General features: G+C 42.4%; 1 protein-coding gene across 1 annotated transcript; it reads left to right on the top strand.

Annotated features, from left to right (window-relative positions):
- Positions 1-2,497: 2,497 nt before the first annotated feature.
- DIRAS3 (DIRAS family GTPase 3) lies at positions 2,498-8,509 on the top strand. Its single transcript, XM_009210679.4, has 2 exons — positions 2,498-3,962; positions 7,097-8,509. Exon 2 carries the CDS (start codon positions 7,167-7,169, stop codon positions 7,854-7,856), a length of 690 nt encoding a protein of 229 aa, XP_009208943.2. The 5' UTR covers positions 2,498-3,962; positions 7,097-7,166; the 3' UTR covers positions 7,857-8,509.
- Positions 8,510-16,693: the final 8,184 nt, after the last annotated feature.

Raw genomic sequence — 16,693 nt, 5'->3', positions numbered from 1 at the left:
GAGTGCAGTGGTATGATCATAGCTCACTCTAGCCTTGAACACCTGGGCTCAAGGGATCCTCCCTCCTCAGCCTTCAAAGTAGCTGGGATCATAGGCACATGCCTGGCTAATTTTTTAATTTTTTTATGGAGATAGGGTCTTGCTATGTTGCCCAGGATAGTCTCAAACTCCTGGGCTCAAGTGATCCTCCCACCTTGGCCTCTCAAAGTGTTGACATTACAGGTATAATATTAAATTAATCTTACTTATCAAAGAATTGCATAAACAAATATCACTTTGCTTTAGGCCTGGTTTATAGCTTCATGACCTTAATAGCATAGGCAAATATAAAACTGACCAGCGCTTGTGCTCAGAAGCTGATACACCAAAACACGGTATTTAGCATGCGAAACTAAAGAAGCCTCAAGGTCTCTCTGACCTTTCCTCTACCCCCACCATCCTTCCTAAAGAAGCTGAAGTTCCTTTATCTGCCTAAGAACCAGACCCACTAAGGAGAACAATTGTTGGTTCTCTTCCTCCTATTATCTCATCTGTTACAGAAAAGAAGACCAAGATGTGATCACACCAAAGCAGACCTTTACAGAAGTACAATGACTGCCTTCAAGGATGATTTAAATTCCAAAAAAACCATTTGCAAGTTAATATCTTTTCCTCAATCCAACCATTCTCTCACCAATCATTCACTGCCCCTCAATAAATTCCTCTTCTCCTCCTATAATCTGTTTTACCAGAATCCAAGTCCCCCATCCTTTCTGTAATTTCAAGCCTGGTGCATAAGCCTCTATAACTCATTGAGAAGTTGGGTCTTTATTCTGAAAGCTCCTGTGTACACACATTGAATAAATTTGTATGTCTTTTCTCTTACTAATCAATCTGACCCATGTCAGTGATTTTTCAGCAAATGTTTGGGGGGCGAAGAGCCATGGCCCCCACACCAGTAAACACAGGCAAAAATATATATTGACAATTAGAAGGACGTTTTTAATTTTATTTTTATCAACAATTTTAAAACCAATTACAATTTTAAAACCAAGTAAAAAAGATTTACTTAAGTCACATGAACTAAAAAAATTAGGTTAATTACTATATATTTTGTATGAGCACTCATCTATTTAAACCAATCAGATTAACATTTCTTAAGGGATTTTTGGCCTACTACACTGAATTTTATTATGTAGACATAACATACAGCATAATACATGTACATATGTGTAAATACATTTAAACAGATATACACATAAAGGTCTTCTAGCTTTTATTTTAGAATTTTAGTTGTGAGATAGTAAAACATATCAACTTGCTGGTTTATAGAAAACAGTTGGATCCAAATTATTTTTCTGGCAAAATGAGATAAAGGCTATGAATCAAATTTTGGTAAAACAGTTTGAGTTAATTACCAACGTAGGGACCAAGGGGAAACTTCAGTGAAGGCTCACTGAAAAACCAACCCGCAAAAGGCAGATTAATCGGAAAAAAATCATATAAATGTATTTAATATGTATACATGGGAGCCTGCAGAATGATGACCCAAACATATAGAGGAAATTGTCTATTTTTAACTTAGGATTAACAAAATATAGACAGCCATGTAGAAATATGATTGGACGAAAAGGGTATGAGCTAATGCTAACAAAATGAATGGGGAAACCCAATGAAAAAAGCCAAACTCTGTAAAATATTTAGAGGTTTATTCTGAGCCAAATATAAGTGACCTGTGACACTATATATAGGACATCTATGGATGTCCTATATAATGGCCTGTGACACAGCATCAGGAGGTCCTGAGAACATGTGCCCAAGGTGTTTGGATTATCGTTTGCTTTTACATATTTTAGGAAGACAGAAGATACAGGCAAAGACATCAATCAATACATGTAAGGTATACATTGGTTTGACCTGGAAAGCCAGGACATTTTGGAGGAGGAAGGGTTTGGCCAGTGATGGCAGGAGGGAGGTTGCGGAAGCCAGGGTTCTTGTTACATACGTGAAGCCTGTAATATGCTTCAGAAAGAATAGATGGTATGTGTATCTCAAAAGGTAAATGACCTTAAAAGGTGTCAGACTCTTAGTTAAATCCCTCTCGCATCAGGAAAAGACCTGGAAAGGGAATGAGATTCTCCACAGAATGCAAATTTCCCTCACAAAAGATAGCTTTGCACAGGACCATTCCAAAATATGCCAGAAATATATTTTGGGGTAAAATACTTTGATCTCCTTTAGGGCTGCTACCTGTCATGTGATGCTATACCAGAATCAAGTTGGAATTTGTTTTGAGACAAGTTCTCACTTTGTTGCTCAGACTGGAGTACAGTGGCTGTGATCACGGCTCACTGCAGCTTTGATCTCCTGGGCTCAAGTGATCTTCCCACATCAGCCTCCCAAATAGCTGGGACGACAAGCGGCAGCCACCACACTGGGCTACATTTTTTAAAAGTAGAGACAAGTTATCCCCATGTTGCCCAGGCTGGTCTCTAACTCCTGGCCTCAACCTCCTTATTCTCTAGGATTACAGGCGCCAGGCTAGACCTCACAGGTCTTTAAACTTCTATGCACCAGGTACCTGGTAGGGGGAGGGATTATAGTGGCGGAAGAGCAGTACCAGCGGCCCCACACCACACACCCTGGCCTCAGCTGGCTGGGGCACACAAAACCAGGTGCCACCGCCAAGGACTACGCCCACAGGGTGCTGCTGTCAAAACCTGCTGCCAACAACTTCCATACACTCCCCTGAACGCTCGGTAGGCGGTGGTGCGCAGCTTTCAATACATCCGCCGCCAGGCGCTCACAGGCAAGGGAGAAAGAAGCCAGACCGGCTCGGAGACGTGGCGGGCAGACGCAGGCGCATTTGGAAAAGGGACTGGTGGTGGGAGGTGCGGAGCGGTATTCCTAGCCGCTGGTGGACCCGATGGGGCGTCCTGCGAGGGTTCGGCGAGGGTTCTGCCAGGATAGTAGCAGTGCGCCCAAGGAGTGAGAGGCACCCGGGGCTACTGGAGCCAGACCCTCAACCCGCCCTAGTGGTAGGCGAGGAATAACGAAAGCCACGTATTCCCATTTCTCTAGTGGCTAATGACATTAAAGGTTTTCATATGGTTATTTGCTATCTGCATATCTTCAGTGAAATGTCTGTTCATGTCTTCTATTTTCTAATTGAATTTTTTAAAATAATTGACTTTTGAGTTATGTATGTACATATTCTAGATACTGGTTGTATGCCAGATACGTGGCTTGTAAACATTTTCTCCTAGGTAAACCTTTTCAGTATCGTTACAGGGTCTTTCACAAAGCAAAATGTATGGGGTCTAATTCATCAAAATTTCTTTTTACTAGTCATGCCACTAATGTCAATGTAAGAACCTTTTGCCTAGCCTTAGGCAATAAAGAGTTTGTTGTTTTTTAAAACGCTTTTGTAATTTTACGCGTTACAGTTATGTCTAGCCACTTTTTATTTAAGGGTTTTTTGTTTGTTTGTTTGTTTGTTTTGGCGGGGGGATCTATGGATGTCCTATCTTTCCAGTATTATTTGTGGAAAAGATTATCTTTCCTGCATTAAACTGCTTTTGGACCTTCGTCAAAAATCAGTTGGACCGGTTTTTGTTGGCAAAGTTTTGCCTGAAGCTTATTCCAACAGGTGAGAAAAAGTCCACAGTTTAACAGTTCCTCCGCAACCTGTAACCCCACCCTGAACTTCTGGACTAGCCACTCGAGTGTTGCAGATGCCAAGCTGACCTCGGGCCGCTCTGCGTTGGGCCAGCCCCTCCCGGCTGGTTTCTCACCACGCATCGCGCAAGCGGAATTTATGCCTATTACCGACACTCCCTGCGCCCCCGCACCCCGCTCCTGTGCGCAAGTCGGAATCAAAACTCGGAGGAGTGAGCGTTCGGGGTGTCCAGTTGGTTGTCGCGGCAGTCTCTGCGAGCAGCGCATTTGTCTTCTAGGCTGCGTGGTTCGTGCCTCCGAGAAAGGTAAGTCTTTCTTTCGCTTTTTTAGGGGTACTTGAAAACAACATGTGCCAGACAAACCAGCAGATGCTGTCCCCAGTGGAAGTTTATGGGCGAGTTGTCCCTATAGCTGGTACCACGTCTTTCTTGGCGCGATTATGCAAGAGCCACCCGCAGCCACTCGCAGCCCCTGCGGGCTCGTGGCAGGTCCTGCAACTGCACTTTGGATAGTCCCGTTGGGAAGCTAGCACTTTTTAATATAGAAGAACGAGGCTTGGTTAAGTGTGCGAGCTTAAAGGTTGACATAGTGTCCACTATTACAGCTGCTTAGGTAGCTAGTATTCAGGAAATAATAGTGGAGTCGTGTAGTGTAAAAGTAAGATTGAGATGAACGAGGAGGGTAGCTGCTACTACAGCCACCAGAGAGAAACCTGACCCTGCAGATGCGTGGTGATGTCCATGAGCCAGGCTGGTACCGCAGCAACAGCGGCGGGACCTTGAGCTCCGCACGGCCGCTGGGTTTGGACGCCCTCCGGTTCCTGGAAGCTTTCACCTCCCTCTCAGCCTGAGGCCAGGTTGTCTGGGAAGCTGGAAGGAGTGCTGGGGGGAGGGGGGTCCACTGCCTAAGAATGAGAGTTCTCTTCACATCTGGAAACTTCAGTTATCACATGTGTCCTTTGCCAATTTTCTTTTTCTTTTATTTTCTTTCTGATAGAGACGGGGGTCTCCCTTTAGCCAGGTTGGTCTTGAACTCCTTTGCTTAAGCGATCCTCCCACCTTGACTTCCTAAAGTGCTGGAATTACAGGCATGAGCCATCGCGCCTGGCTGCTTTACCAATTTTCTATGAATGAATTTGTACATACATCGCCTATAGCAGGAAGTAATGTAAAACAGAATAATTAGTAATGCACATTTACTAATGTGGGATGTTGGTGGCCAAGAGATACTTGGTCTTTACTGGAACTCTTGATACTAACGTGGAGTTTATAATAGTTGTGGGCAGTGCAGACAGGGCTAGGATTTCTGTGACTAGAGAACTCTAGTGCGTGAGGACCTAAGGAAAGCTGGATTGTTGATTTTTGCCAATAAATAAGATGTGAAAGATTGCATCACTGTAGCAGAAATCTAGTTTTTAAAGCTAAATTTTATTAAAGGTCATCATTGCTAAAGGAATTGTGCCCAGGATTTGGATAGCTGATATCATTACTTAATATTAGATGATATCAACTAACCACATCTTATAGACTGGAACAAAGTGCTAGATTTTATCTGAAAGCTGCAAAACTGAATGATTTAGACATATGTATGTATTTATTTTGTATCAATTTCAAATATTTATTGTATTAACATCCCTGGTCCCCTTTAATCAAGAATATAAAATCATTTACTTAAATTTTGCCACTTAAGTTTAGAATACTCTTAGAATCACGCTATCTTAAAGAAGCCAGACTAGAATTAGAAGCAAGTAAGTCTGAAGATATAACAACCAGCAACAACATTTTTTTTTTCCAAATGAAAACTCTAATATGGGGTGGGCATGTTGTTTCACACCTGTAATCCCAACACTTTGGCAGGCCGATGCAGGAGGATCACTTGAACACAGGAGTTCAAGACCAGCCTAGACAACACAGTGAAACCCCGTCCCTACAAAAAATAAGAAAATTAGCTGGGCATGGTGTCACATGCCTGTAGTCCCAGCTACTCGGGAGACTGAGGTGAGAGGATTGATTGATCCCAGGAGGTTGAGGCTGCCGTGAGCCATGATCGCATGACTGCACTCCAGCCTGAGGGATAGAGCAAGACCCTGACTCAAAAAAAAAAAAAAAAAAACCACCACCAAAACTCTAATACGAACATATTACTCTCATGGCCTTGCACATTCTAAAAGGGTCCTTTTCCCCAGTACTGGGACAGTATGTGTTCAACTACGCAGCCAGCAAGAAAGGCTAGTTTATATAGGGAGTGTGCTATATACAAAAAGCATCTCTTCTCTTTCTGGTATTGTACATGACACAATCACAGCTGTACCTGAAGAGAAGTGCATTTTCAGGACCATCATCACATAGAAACACGTATAAATTTCTATACTTCGTGCCAGAGGAATGACATTGCCTTGTACTTTTCCTACCTGTGTCCAGAGGCCAGCTATGCAGTCTGTCTGCATGGTGCCTAGAACTTTTTCCATCTAACCTAGGATGCTTCTGAAGCAGTCCCCCTGGGCAGCTGTCTGGTATTGAGGATATACCTCTGAGAAAAGTTTCTTACAAACCTATTCTACTGTGTTTTTTTCCAGAACTCAAAAAGTTCATTGACTGTCCAAATCCTGAAATTTCCTCTACTTCCATAAGGCTGAATTAAAACTACTCTGTTAAAGGTAGTAGCCATGGCAAAAGAAAAACCACTGTTCTGTAGAAAAACTCATTCAATATTTAGAATGTTTTCTAAGCAGAGATGAGATACTGAAAAGAAAGGTACATATATATATATATATATTTTAACTCCACTGTGATTGTGACTAAGGATTCATGAACTAAGACCCCTCCCTCAGCTCTTGGTGGCACATGGTGACAGCATGCTCAGAGCAAAGGTGCTCCCCATGCCTCTTCTGGGGCTGTGCTGACTGCAGCTGCCTCCCCTCTCTACATCCCACACCACTGATGCCAAACACCCCTTCTTTCCCCTGTACTGATGACTCTGTAGCTTTAACCAGGGTGGTGGTGTCACTCTAAATGTCACGTTGGCATTCAGCCCCGGAGGGTGGGGAAAATTCCCCCACCTGCTTCTCTTTGACTGTTCAGTCCTCTTCAATTAAAATCTTCATTTTACAAGAGAGGAAATGAGAGTAAGTGTTTCTTGTAGGGGTGTAGTGAGAATTTAATAAAACAGTTAAAGGAAAGAAAACAAAAGGTAGTATTGTTGCACTTTCTAGATGGTAAAAAGCAAACCACCAGGTCTGCTGAATATATATCACCTGCCGGTCCCTCGGTCTAGCAGGCTGAACTTTGTGCCTGGGAATTTTCTTCTCGCCGTGTGCACCCCTTTGCGTCACGGGGTGGACTCTCTCCAGAGTCCTAGTGGAGCAGCTGGCCAGGCTGACGTCATCTGACAACATTATAGGTTACCACTACCATCTCTCACCGTCTCACTTTCTTCCTAGGGAGTCAGTCTCCTGCTGCCAGCTAAGTGTGGGAGAACTTGTGCACGTATCTCCCCTCCGAATCCCAACGATGGGTAACGTCAGTTCTGGCTCCAAGGAACAGCAGCTGCTGCAGCGGTTGCGGCTTCTGCCTGCCCTGCTTATCCTCCGCGCCTTCAAGTCCCACAGGAGGGTCAGAGATTACCGCGTCGTGGTAGTCGGCACCGCTGGTGTGGGGAAAAGCACGCTGCTGCACAAGTGGGCGAGCGGCAACTTCCGTCATGAGTACCTGCCGACCATTGAAAATACCTACTGCCAGTTGCTGGGCTGCAGCCACGGTGTGCTTTCCCTGCACATCACCGACAGCAAGAGTGGCGAGAGCAACCGCGCTCTGCAGCGCCACGTTATAGCCCGGGGCCACGCCTTCGTCCTGGTCTACTCAGTCACCAAGAAGGAAACCCTGGAAGAGCTGAAGGCCTTCTATGAGCTGATCCGCAAGATCAAAGGTAACAACCTGCATAAGTTCCCCATCGTGCTGGTAGGCAATAAAAGTGATGACATCCACCGGGAGGTGACCCTGAATGATGGTGCCACCTGTGCGATGGAGTGGAATTGCGCCTTCATGGAGATCTCGGCGAAGACCGATATGAATGTGCATGAGCTGTTCCACATGCTGCTGAATTACAAGCAGCAGCCCACCACCGACCTCCAGGAGCCCGAGAAGAAATCCCAGATGCCCAACACCACTGAGAAGCTGCTTGACAAGTGCATAATCATGTGAGCCCTGGGCCTTAAGAGCCAGCTCTTCCTATCCTGTAGTGTGTAGAAAACGTGGACTCATTTCACCGTGTTACATGTACATGGTTGATTTTGTGCTGTTTGGACTGTAACATCCATATTGTCAATAAATATACCTTGTAAGTGGATAACTTCTTTTTCCCAGGCCAGAGAATTCAAATTGTTAAAAGATTGGCATTTGAAGAGGAGAACAAAAGTAGCATGATGTATTTAAAGTAAGGCCTTTAGTAATAAATGTAATAAGAGAAAATGTTTTGAAAAGAACAAAACATCAAAATGAATAGAAAGAAAAATTGGAAGGTGTCCTTTGGTAACCCTATTATTGTGTATTACCTTTAAACATTTCACATCGTGTAAGTGTTTAATCATATCTTTTAATTGTGTATTTAATTAAGAAAAGTGTTTTCACAACAAAAGCTTTTGACAAATTGCTGCGTGACATATACTATATTAAAAAATGAATATGCTATAGCTGATCATTAGGGGTTTGGGAGCAGAGAAAATTGTGAAAGTGGAACTCTCTCACTAAAGATGTTAGTAGTTTCCTATGTCCTTTAAAAATGTTTGAGTATTCTGCATAGCAGTTTTAAAAAGTGTAACCGCTTCTTGACTTAATAAAGCTTTTCCTGCATGCAATCAGCTGTAAGAATTTGTCTTTCTAGAAAACAAAACATTGCCCATTGTATTAAAATTTAAACCATATCTGTTAAAGGTTTCCAATAAGAACTTCACACATGGGTGTCCCTGCCATGTTGAAATTATCCAATATGGGAGGGAGGTGTTTTAGGGAGGTCTCTGCAATGCAGAGCTGTTTTGTGTCTTTCCTGGACTGACATCCAGAAGAACTCCAGGCATCTTTGAGGAAGATGGTCACAGTGTTGCTGTCTCAAGAGGAAGCAGGTGAAAAGCAAGCCTCTGCCTTCTGTCTCTTCCTATATTCTGAAATACTGGATATAGGCAATAGGGAGCAGAATGAAAGATAAGGGGGGGAATGATATTTGAGAGACTCCCCTATAAGGGAGTTTTTAGAGATTAATTTTATATTTGAACATAATTTTTTGAGTGAGGGAATAAAGTATACATATCCTTGCTTTTGAGAGTTTTTTTTTTTTTTCTTTTTTTAACTTGGGAGTGGTTCAGGGGAGTCTCTTAATCTAGTGATTTTTTTCCCCACAAAGTATTATTGAACAAATATCTACTGAACAATGTATGTGCTTCTAGAGGAGAAGCACATTGTTGAGAAGGAATTGTAAACACGATTTCATGGTACTCTAGATAGTTTCAAGCTTAGAAAATCTATTCAGTGGCTCCTTTTTAAATAATTAATTTAAAATTTCCCTATTCATTTTCATAGCAATTATTCTCAACCACTTGGAAAATACCCAAATGGTTCTACCATATAGTTTTTTATGAATTCTTTTCCTAAAAACCAGTTCTTTGCTGAAGTCCTAATGGAGTAAATCTGGTTCTAAAAGAAAATACTCTACCTTGATTATTCTCCAGGATAATTCTCCTTCAAAATGTATTGCATTTATTGTTGCTCCTCATAGGTGAGCAAAGGGATTATTAAAATCCAAGTGGCAAATCCTAACCTTGAGAAAGGGAAGAACATGTTTTCAATGTTACAAGTAATAGTTAAAAAAAGAATTTTTGTTCCTGGGGTAACATCTTTATATAAGTAGGTAGTTACCTTACTGTAGAGAATGATTTTATTTTCCATTAAAACTTGTGCTAAATAGCAGGATTTTACCCCTCTACTTCTATCTTTGCCCAAATAGGAAAAATATAATCAGGATGATTACATTTTTAAAGACAATCTAATTACAACATTTTTCAGTCCCAATAACCAACTAAATACATCAAAGGTCTCTTATGTTTCAGTTCAAATCAAATAACATGCATTCACTTTACAGTTCTCTGACTCCTAAATACCTTTGCTCTTGCTACTTCTGAGCCCTAAACACCTATCAACAGGTTGGATTCCAGCCAGGGAATCAGAATATTTTTGGATCATCCAATATGCAGCTCACCACTTAGTTATACTATAATTTATTTCTTCCCAGGATGCTTAAGAAACAGTTTCATTTTCATGACCAGCAAGGGCTTCAGGAAGCATCCTACCACAGGGTCCCTGGAAATGAAACGTGAATCTGCTCATGGCTGGGGTGGTCTCCATGTTAAATTCAGTCACTGTCACTCCCTTGGCGGACATCTGGTGAGCAAACACAGCTGCGGGGTACACCACAGGGGGAGCATATGCCACTAGACATAGTCACAAGGGTGAACTGTCTGTCAACCTCCTCCAGAAAGGCAGGATCCAAGTTTTCACCAAACCACAGGGCTTAAGGTTGCGGCAAGCCCCTGCTCTCTGCCTCTTCACACCCAGGGAATTTCTCAACTGGGATTCTGGCATCTTGAGTACCAGGTCCTGGAGCACCTTCTCCTGATAAAGGTGGACCAACTGACTCTCATAATTCTCAGACACGACTCCACAAGAGGTACATGGAGTTTAACATAAGCTAGGGTGGATTTCCAGAAGGTTCTTGGTGCCAGCCTTGGGTGCCGCTCATGGTTGTTCTGTCATGATCATGCCCTGGCGGCCCTGTTCGCCCAGCAGGGCATCACATTCGGTGGTGGTGAGGTGCAGGGCTGGGCTCCTGCTCTGCCTGACCTCCCACCGGCAGTGGGGAGCTCCCGCACCCGGAAAAGCGTGGGCAGAGGCCGGAGGGGCCGCCAGGGCCTGAGCTGACATTTTCCCCAATGACCTCCAGCTTGTCTGAAGTGGAACCCCACTTACCTCACTAACACTAGCCCCTGAAATGACCACCATGTGCTTTGGTTTTACAAAAAACTTCTGAAAATCTGCCATACTTTAACTGGGAGGAACCATTGTCTAGCATATCTTGGTTTCTGTGGTGGCTGGAAGCTTCAGGCCACAAAACAGCTGGGAAATTAATGGGCTCGGGACAATGTGGAGAGATTAGCAGGTTTTCTTGTAGTTCTGATTCATTCATTCATTCATTCATTCATTCATTCATCCATTCATTCATTCAGAGACAGGGTCTCACCTTGTTGCCCAGGCTGAAGTGCAGTGGCACAGTCTTGGCTCACCGCAGCCTCCACCTCCCAGGCTCAAGCATTCCTGCCACCTCAGCCTCCCAAGTAGCTGGGATTACAGCCACCATGCCTGGCTACCTTTTGTATTTTTTGTAGAGATGGGGTTTCTCCATGTTGCCCAGGCTGGTCTGAAACTCCTGGGCTCAAGCAATCTGCCTGCCTCAGCCTCCCAAAGTGCTGGGATTCCAGCATGAGCCACCCTGCCCAGCAGTGGTTCTGATTCTTTCGTGGGCAGCAGGAGGTGGGGGTGGGGTGGAGCAGCTCAAAGTCCTGCCCCCAAATAAAAATATTTTAAGATAGCAAATATTTATAATCTACATGCCAATGTTTTTGAACTATAGAACGTATATAATCTTTCTACATTGACATGCTCTTACTTTAATCCTCACAACTATCCAATAAAAAAGATAATGTTATGCCTATGTTAAGATGGGGGGACACTGATAAATGTCACAAAACTGGTAAGTAGCAAAGCCAGGATTTGAACCCAACTGTTCTGCTCCAGGTCAGTGCTCTTGACCACTGTAGTACACTTGTTTTTTTTTTTTTTTGAGACGGAGTCTGGCTCTGTCGCCCAGGCTGGAGTGCAGTGGCACAATCTCGGCTCACTGCAAGCTCTGCCTCCTGGGTTCACACCATTCTCCTGCCTTAACCTCCCAAGTAGCTGGGACTGCAGGTGCCCACCACCACCCCCAGCTAATTTTTTGTATTTTTAGTAGAGACAGGGTTTCACCGTGTTAGCCAGGATGGTCTCCATCTCCTGACCTCGTGATCTGCGCGCCTCGGCCTCCCAAAGTGCTGGGATTACAGGTGTGAGCCACCGTGCCTGGCCTGTGGTACACTTCTTCTCCAAGATGACTAGTCAAAGGGCGGAGGAACTCACCTTTCTGTTTTCTATTCATATTATGCCAAGGTGGAAAATGAACCTTCCTCAGAGTTTCTCCCAAATCCCAGATGGGAGGCAAAGAAGCAAGTCAACAATTTAACAAGCATAGGGTGTTTTAGAAACAGGGAAGATAAGCACCTTTAATGAGGAGTGGGAAATATTTTCCCTGAGGAGATTACATGACTGGAATCTTGTAGGTCTAGTAGGATTCGTTTAGGTAGAGTGGGTGAAGGTGAGGGAAGGAGAGGAAGACATTTCACATTTCAGGCAGACAGGACAGTGAACAAAAGCACAGAGAAAATGTGGGGTCTGAGAGATCACAGCCTGATTCTGGAAATGGATGGAGGAAATTATGGAAGATGAGCTAGAGAAATTAGAGTTTAGAATTCATTCTTTAGAGGTAATGAGGAATTAGGAAGGGATTTAGGCAAACTTGATCATACTTGCATTTTGAAAAGATCACTCTAGAGCCTCTGTGGGAATGGAGAAAGACAGGTAGACCAATTAGAAAACTATTAGAATCATCCAGGAATGAGATTTTGAACAAATGCTCTAGCCATTGCCAGAGGGAACAATGACAAGAGGATGGACTTGAGAATTACTTAGTAGGGAGAATGGCCAAAGCTTGGTGATGTGTTGGAGTTTAGAATAAAGGGAGAAACAAGGTGACTGTCATGTTTCTGAGTGGGATTCCTGGGTGGGTCATGGGGTCATTGACCAAGTCTAGAAATGCACAAAGGGGTCAATTTGGGTGAAAATCTATTTGCACATGCACATGTGAACAATAAATTACATTCTAGATAACACAGTTGCAAGATGTTTATGAGACAGCCAGGTGAAGGTTTCCAGTGGAAACTGGACTGGGATTAGAGACTAGAGACCATGATTTGTGAGTTTTCAACATATGGCTGATGGTAAGGCTATGGAGGGAAAGAAGAGGAGGCAAGATGAAAGTGGCTAGGGTAGAATCCTGGAGAACAGAAGCATTTAGCTACTGACAAAGAGGAAACTGTGAAGGGCACTTTGAAGTGACCAAAAGATAGGAGGAAACTCACAATGTACAGCAGTAAATGCTGAGAGAGAAATGAGTTTCAAAGAAAAGCATGTAGTCTATCACAGCAAAAAGGTAATAATATGAGGATTAGAAAGTCTTGTTGATACTTAGCGGAGATTTCTGGGCCCACCCAAGAGAGAGAAGCCTCATTTCTCCCATGTACTGTCTTGCAACTAAAATAACCCTGGAAATAGCATAACAGATAAGCAAAGGGAAATACTTAAAGGTGGGAAAATGTGGGCAATCTAGGAACCTCAGGATGTAAGGAATGCTATGATAGTGAATTTTCTGGGTATCCTTATTGTGTCCATGTATCCTGGATAGGACACTGCAGAAGCCCCCAGGCTAGAACCACCAATAGGTGCACACACGTGTGAGCATGTACACACACAAACACACAAAGGGCTGACAAAAGCATGTTTCCCCTAGCCAGGAAAGGACAAATTAACAAGAGGAAATCTTTTTGGCAATATCTGTGCTACTCCAGATAAACACCAATGGCAAAACCCCTTCTATTCTTCCTCCCCAAAGAGGAAAATTGTCTTCCACCTCACCATACTCTTTCCTGAAGAAGTAAATGCTAATGATTTGATTTCCTCTTCTGGTACTGTTACCAGCAGGACAGAATAGGAAACTATACAGGCTGTCAACCTAAATGACAGAGAGAGGCTTTCTAAGAGGAAATTACGTTTATTTGGAAATAGAGCATTGCAAAGGGAATATACATGCAATAGTAAACTATGTGCATATTTGGAGTAACGGAAGACAAACATTTCTAAAGAAAAAAGAAATGAGGAGCATTTCACAATTGTTCTTGAAATAATTATCCTTGGCTACAAAGATCAATGACAAATATGACACCAGCCTGAGGTTGGACAGACAGTGCTAGTCATATGTCCTGCAGAAGTGTCTTTTTGTGTGATTGTGATGGCCTTTGTGCCAGGTGGTGATTTTTGTAGAGATTTTTTCTGTTGTTATTATCAAGCATACAAGCATGAGAACCCTCTCTTCATGGCCTTCCCTAGCTCTTATTTCCAGAGTTTTCTTAACTTTGGTGACACCATTTTGGCCCTGACAACTTTTGCAGGGCCAAGGAAAAGCTTCCACTTTATCCTCTAAGTTTCCTGAAAATCAGTTGACAAATGGCAGACTAATAGTCAGGAATGCATACATGGGAGAGAATCACAGAGTGTTTATTAGTTTGTTTTCATGCTGATGATAAAGACATACCTGAGACTGGGTAATTTATAAAGAAAAAAGAGGTTTTATGGACTCACAGTTCCACATGGCTGGGGAGTCCTCACAATCATGGTGGAAGGCAAAAGGCATGTCTTACATGGTGGCAGGCAAGAGGGAATGAGAGCTAAGTGAAAAGGGAAACCCATTATAAAACCATCAGACATCGTGAGACTTATTCACTACTATGAGAACAGTATAGAGGAAACCACCCCCATGATTCAATTATTTCCCACCAGGTCCCTCCCACAACACATGGGAATTATGGGAGCTATAATTCAAGATGAGATCCAGGTGGGGACACAGCCAAACCATATCGGAGTGATCACTCCAACTCCCCAATGGGGCACAAAAGCTTATATACATTTTGTCATAGAGGAGGGAGGAGACAGGGGCCCACCTTGCATTTGAAAGGAGGGAGAAATGAGACAAGTTAGAGAGCCCTTGATTCTAGGGTTTATTTTTGAGTCCTTGCAATTCTTAAAAGCAGTCAACATACTCAACTGCCGTATTTTGGGAAATCATTTTCTGCACCCCAACAGAGCTAATCCTCTAGTTCAGATTCCTTCTATCCTTTCCTTACTGGTAGGGTGGTGTGGTGGTGGGTGGTAGGGTGGTAACTTGGACCTGGCTCAGTGCTGAGCCTTAAAACAATGTCTTTTGACTAATAATCCAGTGTTGTTTTTGCCCCTACAACAGACTAACCCTCTAAGAATTCTAAGACTTAGTTCTTATGTTCAAGTAGAATCATCAATCAGGAGTCAGAAGAGTCACATTTCATAATTTATTCCTAACTTTACAATTGTTTAGCCTTATATCTGAAATGAGCTGATCAGGGGGTTCATGCTCTGAATGCCTTTACAGGGTTGTGTCAGTGGCATCAGTGAAAATGAATGAGGCTATGCAAGCTGGAGCTAGTTAATACTTTCCTCCCTCTCTCATCTCATCACTATGGCTCACTAAGGAGCTGAGCTAATACCCCAATAAGGCAGTATGAGTTTGCACCCACATTTTCTGGGAGGAGTTCTATAGGACTGAGAAGGAAGTTCAACTTTCAGTCCACCCTTCTGCAAAGAGGCAGTGTGAGCACACCACTTCCACTGAAAATACACACTCACTTGGCCCTCAAACTACATTTCAGTGGAGATAATGCCTGGTAAAAAAGATTACATAGGATCTAGAGTCTTCCAAATGTCTAGAATACCATAGGAAATCACTCATCAAACTAAGAACCATAACTAACTAAATAAATAAATAAAAGTCACAGCTTAAATGAGAAAAGAAACGAACAGGCAACACCAAGATAAATTCCAAGGTGTTGGAATTATCTGAAGAGAATTTTAAAGCAGCAATTATGAATTATCTTTAACAAAAAAAAAGAAAACCTTAATAAAGGAGTAGAAGTTATAAAAAGAATCAAATGGAAACTATAACACTGAAAAGTACAACAACCAAAATAAAAATCTTGCTAGATGGACTCAATAGTAGAGTGGAGATGACAGAGGAGATATCATCAGTGAACTTGAGGACCGATGAATATAATTTACCCAATCTGAACAAGAGAGAGAAAGTAGAACAAAGAAAATTAACAGTGTCACAAGGGCCAACATTCGTATTACTAGATTCCCAGAAAAAGAGAAGAGAAAGGAGCAATTTACAGGGGAAGACAGTCGCTGTCAAGGTGGAGGTGGGTGATGGAGGGGCACTGGATCCATTACACTTTCTTTTCCCCATACTCCTCCTCACTGCCCCCATCCCCTATCTTTACTACACTCTGCCTGGATTTTTTCTTCTCTTAATAAAGTCACATATTAAAATTCAAGGCATTCTTCAGGACTCAAAAAATGCCAAATCTGTTGAAAGCCTTCCTTGCTTTCCTTAATGGAACTTGGTAGCACCTCTCTCACCACATGCCTGTAACTTATATTGAACTTTAACTTGGACCTGGGCTCAATGCTGAACCTTAAAACAATGTCTTTTGACTAATAATCCATTGTTGTTTTTGCCCCTACACCAGACTAACCCTCTAAGAATTATAAGACACTTTCAAGTAGCATCATCAATCAGGAGTCAAAAGATTCACATTTCATATTTCACTCTTAACTTTATAATTTTTTAGCCTCATGTCAGAACAAATCATTTCTCTCAGACTCAATTTCCTTGTCTTTATAATGGAGGATAAAAAGTTTCTGCTCTGTCTGCCACATCATGTGACTAGGAAAATGGAATAGAATTTGCATGTGAAAATACTTTGTAAATTATAAGAAAAATGCAAGTAAATAATTTTAAATCAGGTTAGGTGAAAGAAAGAAGTGTTATTTACATTTATGGATATGACAAGTTTCTACTTGCAGAGTTTATGAAAGTTGGCAATTCTGAGTTGAGATTTTGGCCAGAGCCCTAACATTTTTGTATAGAAGTTGATAATAACTTCACAGCACATTCTCCCCTTTCCACATTTGTTACATTTCTATTACATTTCAGAATGTTTTCTGAAGATGAAACATTTTATAGTTAAGGTATGCTT

Source organism: Papio anubis, chromosome 1, assembly GCF_008728515.1.
Source record: "Papio anubis isolate 15944 chromosome 1, Panubis1.0, whole genome shotgun sequence".
NCBI classification, from domain to species: domain Eukaryota; kingdom Metazoa; phylum Chordata; class Mammalia; order Primates; family Cercopithecidae; genus Papio; species Papio anubis.
Note: the sequence above shows the minus strand (reverse complement) of the source record. Positions and strands in the feature narration are given on the sequence as shown.

Coding starts and splice junctions, on each gene's coding strand:
- DIRAS3 (XM_009210679.4), top strand. CDS start 7,167: ATGGGTAACGTCAGTTCTGGCTCCAAGGAACAGCAGCTGCTGCAGCGG.